The sequence below is a fragment of the Phodopus roborovskii genome, unplaced genomic scaffold, assembly GCF_943737965.1.
Source record: "Phodopus roborovskii unplaced genomic scaffold, PHOROB, whole genome shotgun sequence".
Taxonomy (NCBI): domain Eukaryota; kingdom Metazoa; phylum Chordata; class Mammalia; order Rodentia; family Cricetidae; genus Phodopus; species Phodopus roborovskii.
The window spans coordinates 1,995,295-2,005,938 of NW_026125537.1; the positions used below are offsets into that span (position 1 = coordinate 1,995,295).

Here is a 10,644-nt window from a genome sequence, read left to right on the forward strand (position 1 = left end):
GTGTTAGAGGAATACACAAGAGAAAACACCCACACAAAACTTAATACACAAATGTTTAGAGCAACATTATCTGTGGAAGCAGTACAAATGCCCATCAATCTATAAGTAGGTAAATGTAGTGTAACAATGGAAAATTAAAAAAAAAAAAAAACTATTTGCTATAACATGGAACTACCTAAACAGCCTATATGAAAGAAATCAGTCACAAGGACAGATTTCTTTGCATTTATGAAAGTCCAAAACAGACATTTCATGGAGACAAGAGTAGGTAAAGGGTTGTCAGGGCAAACAGGGTTTGCCTAAAAGGTGTCAGACTTTGTCAGTCTGACACTCAAATACCAACAGCTCTCAACAGTAAAAACACCAGTTTAATCCTAGCACTATAGAGGCAGAGGCAGGCAGTTCAAGGCCAGCCTGGTCTACAAGAATGAGTTCCAAGACAGCCAGGATTACACAAGGAAACCCTGCCTACAGAACTTGGGTTTTGATTAATCATCAAGAGGTTCCTATCAGAATGAATTCAACTGGCAGATGACAGTGGTATTAAGCCAGCTGAACTGGCAGCTTTAATAGTTTTTGTTTTTTAATTTTAAAAGTTTTAAAATTTATGGGTACAGGTGTTTTGCCTGTCATGTGCCTTTGTACCATGTGCATGCCTGGTACCCAGGGATGACAACAGAGATGTTGGGATTCCTGGAAATGAAGTTACAGGATGTTATAAGATGAACCCCAGGTCCTCTGAAAGAGTAAGCACTCTTAACCATGGAGTGGTCTCCTCAGGCTCAGGTTTAATGCTTCAAATGCCATTCACTAATAGTTATATAAAGGCTGGTATCAGCCAACTCAACTGATGAAGCTTTTAATGTTTGAAATTATAATTCTGATATAAACTTTAGCATCTGTATGTTAATACACTGTAGGCGGTCAAGTAATTATTTCACCACTTCCTATCTAACAGGATAAATGTCAGCTTAATTTATTGGCTTACAGTTTAAAAGTTATCTTGAATTTAGGGATTTAAAAAAAAATTAAAATAGATTGAACTTTTTATGATTACGTATTTATTATGCTCAATTATAATCATCTCATTTTTTTCAGCAATTAGTATTCATTCTTGCTATCTACTAATCTGGATTTAGTGTTCCCATTTAAAAGTGAGTCTCTGAAACTGCTGAAGTGTAAAAAACAGCCTTTTGTTGTGAACATATTAGGTTTTTACCATAATTTTTCTGTTTACACTCAAGGCTGTTGTATTTTGAACTTTGATATTTACAGTTTTCTTCAAAGGAAGCAGTTAGACCTTTTCCATTTGGCACAAACTCATAAAAATAAGTAGCAGTTACTGAAGGTAGGCTCTGAAAAAGAGGTTTGATAAACTATTTAGAATAAAGCATGTTATGACTGCAACAACTTCAAAAGTTAAAAATGTGTTATTAGAGTATCACTTCATATAAACTAGGATACCCGTTTTAAAAAATGACAATAAGAGTCTGGCTGTGGTGGCACACACCTTTTACGCCAGCATTCAGGAGGCAGAAGCATGTGGAGCTCTGAGTGAGGTCAGCCTGGTCTACAGAGTGAGTTCCAGGACAGGGCTATTATATAGAGAAAGGCTGTCTTGGTGGGGTTGGGAGGAAAGTTGTGGAAATGAGTTTGAGAGGATGAAGGGAAAACTGAACCTAGTGTATGAGATAGCGTAGGTATCCTTAGTGAGAAAGTCTGGTAGTTCTTCAGAAAGCTAAAGAGGATTATGACCCAGTAATTGACTCTGAAGTATATACTTGAACTGAAAAATAGATGTTCTGGGTTGGGTGTGTAGCTCAGTGGTAGAATAATGGCCTAACATACGCCAGTCTAGGATTTGATTCCCCAGCACTGCCAAAAAAGGATGTTCGACCAAAAACTTGAACACAGATAGTACTAGTTGCAATAGCAAAAGAAAATCCAAATATTCAGATAAGCAAGATGTATTATCCAGGCAGTAGAAAATATTTGGTTGTAAAAGAAGATGAAGTATTGGTACAGAGTGTAACACAGATGAACCTGGAAAACATACCAAGTAAATAAAGCCAGAATACTGTAGCCAGAAATGCTCTTCTTGCTACTGAATTACAAACTGTTAGTGTTGTTATGGGGACAGCTGTATTAAGAGTTGGTTTTAACAGAATAACGTTCTCTAAAATATTCACTTTTCCTTCAGCACGAACTTGTGACATAAAAGGTGGTTTACTACAAAGTTGCTAGATTTCTCATGTTAAAATTAAATGTACTAATAATTCCAAAAGTAATAGAAAAATTCAATCACAAATACAGCTTTAAACACTTCTTATTAATACCTTGTACTTGTAAGTACAAATGAATTTTGGTATGATATTTATAGAATTTTTGTAATGTTCCCTACCTGTGCATTCCAGTCATCCTAACATCTGAATGGTGGAGATTTGACTAAGAGTCAAATCTTCATACTTCAATATCTGAATATCCTGAAATATCTGTGTATATAACCTGACTATATAATTTAATCCACAAATAACAAATTTAAGGACTTGGGATGTTTGGTAAATCCTAGTTTCTCTGACCACAGTTCAAGCCTACCATGGGATTAATATTGGATATCAATGAATTTCTTTTTCTTTTTTTGTGAGTATGAATAATCTCACATTACAAGCATTTTCTTTCAAAATGTTGATGTCTTGCTAATTACCATTAGCTCCTTAAGATTTAGCTTAAAAGTTTGTCAACATGCTTATTTAAAAGCAAAACAAACCCAAATTTTAAAAAGAAAAGTGTTGCTGATGTATGTTGGCAGTACTGCACATGTTTAGCATATTCATAATTCTGGAATTCTGGGTTCAATTCCTAGCAACACAGGATTAATCTTAATTTCTTTCTTTTTTTCAAAAGAACTTCTAACCATATAAACTGCCCTTGAAATGTTCTTTTAAAAAAAAAAAAAAAAGCTTGTATATGGCTGGGAATGTAACTAAGTAGCCCTGAATTTAATATTCAGTAAGAGAAATAAATAAAATAACCCACTACTATGTTTAGGAAGGCACAATTAGGTAGCATCAACTTTTTTGAGCTATTTTTTTTAAACGAGATCCCAAGAAACTGCCGCATTAATGATTATTTCCCTTTAAACAATTTTAATAAAGAATTCAATCTTTAGCGCAGATGAAATGTTTAAACAAACTTACGAAGAACATGTGTGAAAGGACACATTTTCAAAAGAGGAACGTTCTTATGGTATTGGGTTAGAAATGTTTTGAAATAGGGACTCCAAAACTGGAAAATCAGACCTCTTTTTGAGATGAGAAGCATTTAATATCTAAGAAATTAATTGCCGAAATATGAACTATGCTACAGTTAACCCTGAACACCATAAAGCAATAGCTAAAGCATTACCAGTAAGGTATGGTGACAACAAATTTATTAAAACTTAGTTATCTAAACTAGATACTAATCAATACAACTTGTACTTTCTCCTCTTAAAATGTTTGGCTTCGGGTTTTAAATTTTATATATATAAATTATGTGGCACGCTTCTTTTATACTATAATGCTTAAGTCTATAAAAAGTTCATTTTGATAATGGAAAAGTCCCTTTTTTTCCCAAATATGTAGCCCCAAATAGCCTTGAACTGTGTAACCCTAACTAGTATTGAACTCAAGAGCAACAAGACCTCAGACTCAAGACCTCAGACTCCTGAGTGCTAGGATTACAGCTATAAAGCACCATGCCTGGCTCCCTTTTTCCAACTTATAGAAACTAAAATTTTGAAAACATTTCCAGCATAGAAATGCTCAATGGTTCTCAAATACAACTTGAAGCCTCTACCAGAAGTTTCTCATAAAACAACTGTGCTGTTCTTTCATATCATATGGTCATGTACCCTGTGTGTTTGCAAATACGTGAAGATGAGGGAATCAAGTTATGTTCTGTCCCCTTTGAATACTCCATTGTGCTTGCATCTTACTATTAAAATGGGCTTAAGTGCAAATGAGAACACAAATTATGTGCATTTGTGCCATCATTTGTACACTAAAAAGAAAATGTTAGAAATAAGAGGAAAATACTAACAAAAAATACAGAAGCTCTAAAAATTGGTAATGGCGTGTTTTAATCTTTTGTTAAAGCTCTAAAATTATAAATAAATCCTAACCAAATTGAGGTAGTGATAGACTAATGTTTTATTCCAGGTCTCTCTGAAGTGTTTCACCTTTTATCTGCATGTCCCCTCCCCCAATTATATGAACATAATTCAATGTAAAATGCGTTATAAAAGAAAAGTTAAGAGATTATTCAAATAGTACTTAAAAATCTTAATTACCAGCTTAAAAAAACTTATAAAATGTGTACAGTAATTCATTTTTTTCCTTGCTAGTCATAAATGGTTTTCTCCAAATGTAGGAAATTATTAAAAAGATTAAAGATATTATATGATGCAAACATTATGAACTGGTTCTGTAACAAAGCCATCTGGAACATAAGTAGTAGGGAATGACCATAATAAAGTTTAGTGTCTAGATTTCCTCTTTGAAGATTTTTATATATAAGCTGTGATTCATATTAAATTTTCTGAAAAGTAAGTAGCTTCTTCTTCAGACACAATGAAGCAAAATCTATTTCCATTTTAAATCGCATACCAGCGCTATGTGATCAGAAGGGTGAGAAACACTAGGTAAGGCCTGGTGGGTGGTAACTTCTTCATGACTAGGTAACGGAATCACCTGTTCAACCTCTAAAGCATTTAAGTCAATAAAAATGTAATCTAGACATCCATGAAAGCCACCAACATAATTTGTGTAAGCAGGTTCACCACAAGCACTTTTCAGTTTGAAAAGGTGTGTGAGAGACATGCTGCATCTTTCCTCTTCCCCATTGGAAGCCCAGTCTTCATGATCCTCTGTAATACTGCCATTGATGACAAAATGGTACATTCCTGTTGATGGTGTACTATTAAAGTCTCCACAAAATATAACTGGTATACCAGGATACAGATCACATGAAACATGTCTAATGTGAACCAAGGCTATTGCCATTTGTATGAGACGAATGTATCCACCTACAAACAAACAAAATTACGGTAAGTACTTTTTAAAGCCCTCTCCAAGGAGGGGGGATCCCTTACAATTTATGGCACCTGAGTAACATTTAACATGTATGTGTGCGCATGCACACACACATTTACACTGTGTGACAGGTGGGATGTATGTGCCTTGGTGTTTGTGTTCAGGTCAGAGGACAATTTACATCGAGTCGGTTCTCTCTTTCCACCATATGGGTCCCTGGGATTGAATTCAGGTCATCAGGCTTGAAGGAATAAATAATCATCTACAGCATCTGAGTGGCATTCAAGATAAATGTTTACATAGGGCAGGGGTGGTGTTATACACCTGTAATGTCAGCTCTGAGAAGGCTGAGGCAGGAGGATTTCAAGTTCTAGGCTAACATACATTTCAAAGCTCTATCAAAAAAAACAAAAAACAACTAAAATCAAGGGTGTGTGTGTGTATGTAAAATAGCTTTAACAACATTAAGTCACTTGTAAAACCTACCTTTTGGGTGCCAATAGAGATGAGTATTAGCAACACATATCTTTTTAGAAGAGTCCTTTGTAGATTGAAGAACTGAAATCTACAATAGAAAACACCAAGAGTTCAGTTGGCATCTGCCAATCTGAGAAAACTTTGGTTTTTGTTGCTTGTTTTCACCATATAGTTCTAGCTGTCCTAGAACTCTATGTAAACTAGACTGGCATCGAAACTCATAGAAATCCACCTGTCCTTGGAATCGGGCTGATCTCTTTGAACAGTTTATCATTTACAGCACTGTGCCTTGAAGCAAGATACTACAGTGTTATAATGGTAAAACAATATCACCTACCTCATAGATGTGTGTATTCAATTAAATGAGCTTACACAAAAGCGCACAGAACACAACCATGTACAAAAATAGTCATTTTACTTGGAAAAAAAAATCCCTTACTTAAAAGCTCTGGACAAAAACAATAAAAATGTCCTTTAAAAACAAAGACAAGATTAATTTAATCTGGGAGGCAGAGGCAGGTCAATCTCAGTTCAAGGCCAGCCTGGTCAACAGATTCAGTTACAGGACATTCACAGGTACACAGTGAGACCCTGTCTCAAAATATCAACAGAACCCAACAAGCAAAAAATTAAGACAGTACTAAGCTAGGAAGCAGTTCACACGCTGAACAATAATGCTAGCCTTGTCAACTTGCTAAGAATCCTTCTATAAATCAGAGCATTTTAACATTTTCTCATTTATGAAATGATAATCTGTAAAAACAGACCAAAAAGCCAATGATTTTTTTTTACATACTAGGCAAGAAATATAAAAAAGGTCTTAAAATAAGAGGCACACTTGTAACTGCTTTAAAGTGCTCTAAAACAGAGCTTGGCAAGTTATCATTACTGAATTTCATGTGTCTCTGTATCTTTTGGGGTTTTTTTGGTTTGTTTTTTCGAGACAGGGTTTCTCTGTGTAGCTTTAGAGCTTGTCCCAGGAATTCTTTCTGTAGACCAGGCTGGCCTAGAACTCACAGAGATCCGCCTGCCTCTGCCTCCCAAGTGCTGGGATTAAAGGCGTGTGCTGACACTCCACAGCCTCTACCTGGATTTTAAACACTCAGGATGTCTATTCATCTTGTTCAAGACAACCTGCAGCGCAGTTAGGTATATTAACTAGGGGTGCTTAATTTACGGTGGATAAATGAACAGATCACACACTGTATGAGACACTTGGGCAAACACACTTTAAAGAAATGCAATCTAGATGGTTTTCGATAAGTACTAACACCATCCCTCCACTCCGAAGGCCCCCCAAACACGGATGAAGAAAACAGGCAGAGCTACTTGACCTGAAGGACAGATGATCTCTGGAGTACTTTTTCCTGCGCTAGAGGGTTCAACGCCAGTTTCTCTAGTAGTTCTTTGTGCAGTGGGTCCGACTCCAGTGCTTCTTGAAAAGAAATGTCGTGTTGGCTAAGAAGGCTGAACTTAGACTTCCGGTAGAAGGTGGCCAGGCCTTCGTGCTGTTTGATTCGAAACACTCCCGCGAGCCCGAAGGCGTCCAGGGCCGGCACCAAGCTGTCGGTGAACACTGCGCGGTCCACCTCCTGCAAACAGAGGATATCTGCGTTGTAGCCCGCGAGCTCCTTCTGGATAAGGTTCTGGCGGTAGTCAAGCTCCAGGGCGTAGGGGGCACAGTACGGATACAGGACTGTCCGGGAGAACTCGGTCTGGGCGTAGGTGTCCGCCAGGATGTTGTAGGAGACAGTACGGATGAAGGAGTCCTCTGTCACCTTTTTAGTGTACAGATGTCGATGGTCAAAGGTGCAGGTGCCAGGCCCGGCCTCCACCGGACTCACGCTCTCCAGCTCGCGGCTCGGCCCGAAGCGCTGCCCGTTGCCCGGAGTGCAGTGAAGCTTGAGCCGCAGCCCCACGTCAGCATTGCACGGGGTGTAGACGCGCTCTCCTACACCCGTGTCGGTCCAAGAGGAAGGCGGCAATGAGTGAGACGCCGCCGCCGCCGTGAGGCCGCCGTGCCCAGGCTCTGACGCGCCGGGTCTGACTTCCTTGTACCAGCGGAACACGGAGCTGGCGGCATCCCCAAATTCCACACTGAGTTTGGGGCACACGGGGAAGCCAGCCATGATGTAGCGCGGCAGCTGCAGCTCGGTGAAGGCAGGCGGGTTGCGCTCGACCTTGTACTTGACGTCGCCGATCTGCAGCACCGCACCGTCCTGCCAGGCATCCACGTTGAGCACGTCGTCGGCCACGGCCTCCTCTCGGTAGTACAGCTTCACCACCGGCTCGCCGGCCGCCGCCGCTTCAGGCCCTGCCGCCGCGCAGGCCGCGCCGCCGCCCGAGCGGGCTCGGTCCTTCCTGTGCTTCTTAGCAGCCGCCGCCTTGGCGTGGCCCTTGAGGGCGTTGGTGGCGATCCGGCTGAGAGCCCGGCCCAGAGGCTCGCTCTGGTCCCGCTGCATGTTTTTGTGGCTGCCGTCGGCCAGCGCAAAGGACAGGCTGAGCTTGGGCTCCGAGGGCACGCAGCGCACCACGGCGCGCTCCATGGCGCGCGCCGCCTCGTCAGTCGCTGCCCCGGCCCGGCCGCACCGCTGCACCACGGGCCGGACCCCACGCAGCGCGACGCGGCCCGGGAGCCTCCACATGAACCTAGTGGCCGGCCAGACCCGACGTCCAGAGTCGCCCGGCGTTGAGCCCACACCGAGGAGCGGCGGCCCCCGGCCCGAGACCCATTCAGAACGGCGACTTCCGGGTCGGCGGCTCACGCAAGGCGCGCTGGGAGGAGGAAGCGCACGGCTGTTTCGAGCACGCACTTTCGCCAGGTGCCGCGGCCCGGTCGTTCCTGTCGCAGCCCGCCCGTGTGCACACTCTCGCGACTGGGTGCTGCTGTCCACCATGGGCGGAGACAAAGAGGGAGACGGAGCGTAAAGGTGCCGGGCGCGGGCGGGAGCGAGGGTGGGAGGTGGAAACCTCAGAGCCCAGAGTTTTGTTGAAAGTGCAGGAGGTGGAAACCTCAGAGCCCAGAGTTTTGTTGAAAGTGCAGGCTGACGGTAGGGACCTCACGGAACAGGAAGTGACGACCGGGCCGCGCGCTTTCCTCTCAGCCACTCTAAGCTTTCCGTGAGGTAGCGCAGGCTTGCGCTGGGTGGAGGCCTGGGCAGCCCCCAGCAGGTACGCCGGGTGGCACGTGAAGCTAGGCGTGGCCGATGCGGGGAGCCGCCAGCCGGCTCGGGCTTTTAACCACGTAGTGAGCACCGAAGGTGCGTGATTTACTCAAGTCTCAGGTGGTTGTGGTTTCTGAGATAGGTCTCGGATCCGCCGCTTAGAAATGTGGAACCCCAAATCCCAGAATGACTGGCTCAAAGCTACATAGCGTAGTAAACTGACAGAAAGAGAATCCCGACAAGTGGTCCGCAGCTGTTAGTGTTTTAAGATTTAGCGAAAAAAAATGCACGAGCCCGGGTTGAATTAAAGACCTTTAAAAAGGCCGAAAATAAACTCCCCTTATTTATCTGAAGTTTAAATTTAGCTGAGAGTTTTTGTTTTTATTTCTTTCAAAACTCTTTAATTTATGAATGATCTTGGTTTATTTGTAGACCCGAGCGAAGTCCTGTCTGACCAGAACAGAGCCCAGGAGACCATAGCATGTAAGAAAGACTCATTAACTGTACTGAACTCAGATTGTCAGGTCTGACCGAAAGCACCTTTACCCAGTCCATACAGTCTTCTGTTTTTATGATCTTTTATTTTCCAAGAAGTATTCCAAAGTGTCAGATCTCTTGGAAAGCTTGTTTTTAATTCACAAGCTTGAAAGTAGTAAGTGCCGTGTTTAAAGCTTTATTTTTACGAGATTAATTTATAGCCCTATTTATAAAGTCTATAATTGAAACATTGAAAGATTAAGCAGTAATATGATTTTGATAATATATATGGGGGGATGAGGTGAATAGAAATATTTTATTCACCTACTCTCAATTCATGTCAGTGGTAGAGTCCTTGGCTAGCAAGTGTGAGGACTTTAAAAAGTCCGTATGGAAAGGAAGCCTACACCGCTGGTAAAGTGGCATACTTGGTGAAATGTTTGTCACACAAGAATGAGGATTTAAGTTAGATCTTCAGAACCCAGATGAAAATGCTAGACAGGGTGGTATATGCTTGTATTCCCACCCTGGGAATGCAAACAGGTGGAGACTTGGGGCTACTGGCCAGCCAGCCTGACTAATTACCTTGTCTCAAAAAAAAAAAAAAAAAAAAAAAAAAAAAAAAAAAACCCCAAAACAACAACAAAAAAAAAACTGGTGGTTTTGCCTTAGTAAAGACACTGGAAGTTGACATCTGGCCTCTATACACATGTGCATACACCCTCCCACACACACACACACAAACACAGAACGTGTGCCCACAGACACACTTATTTTTTAAGTTTTAAAAGAGAAGAAAGCCCACAAAACTAAGTCAGGCACGGTGGCACATACCTATAATCCCACCAATTGAGAGGATCATGTGTTCTGGACCAGGCTGAGCTATATAGTATTGTGTCAAAATGAATAAATGAAAAAGCACAGAAGAAAAGAAGCATGCTTTTACTAGCCAAAATTACATCTACCTGATTTACCTGATTTATAAATTCCCAATGTTTGTATGCAAAGACTAGTGTCTCTCTCTCTCTCTCTCTCTCTCTCTCTCTCTCTCTATATATATATATATATATATATATATATATATATATATATATATCTTGGTTTTTCAAGAGAGGGTTCTCTGTGTTGCTCACTCTGTAAACCAGTGTGGCCCTGATCTCGCAGACATCCACTTACCTCTTGTCTCCTGAGTGCTGGGATCAAAGGTGTATGCCACCACCTCCCAATGACTAGTTACTTTTCATTCTGGTAGAAGATATTGGCAGTTAAACACATAGATTGCTTATATACTATCTATACTGTAGTTTTGAAGGATAGCATGTACTACTCAAAATTTCTGAATGTTATCAATTTGGGTTCTTTCCCCACATAATTCAAAAGTCAGGCTTGTGATAGAGTGCCTAACAGGAACAAGGCTCTAGACTCAATCACCTGTACTGAAAAGGGGGTGGGGC

At 41.4% G+C, this 10,644-nt stretch overlaps 1 protein-coding gene across 1 annotated transcript; it reads right to left on the bottom strand.

Moving 5' to 3' along the window:
* Positions 1-4,067: 4,067 nt before the first annotated feature.
* Pde12 (phosphodiesterase 12) lies at positions 4,068-8,320 on the bottom strand. Its single transcript, XM_051176737.1, has 3 exons — positions 6,884-8,320; positions 5,559-5,637; positions 4,068-5,065 (listed from the first exon to the last, which is right to left on the bottom strand). Exons 1-3 carry the CDS (start codon positions 8,192-8,194, stop codon positions 4,623-4,625), a joined length of 1,833 nt encoding a protein of 610 aa, XP_051032694.1. The 5' UTR covers positions 8,195-8,320; the 3' UTR covers positions 4,068-4,622.
* Positions 8,321-10,644: the final 2,324 nt, after the last annotated feature.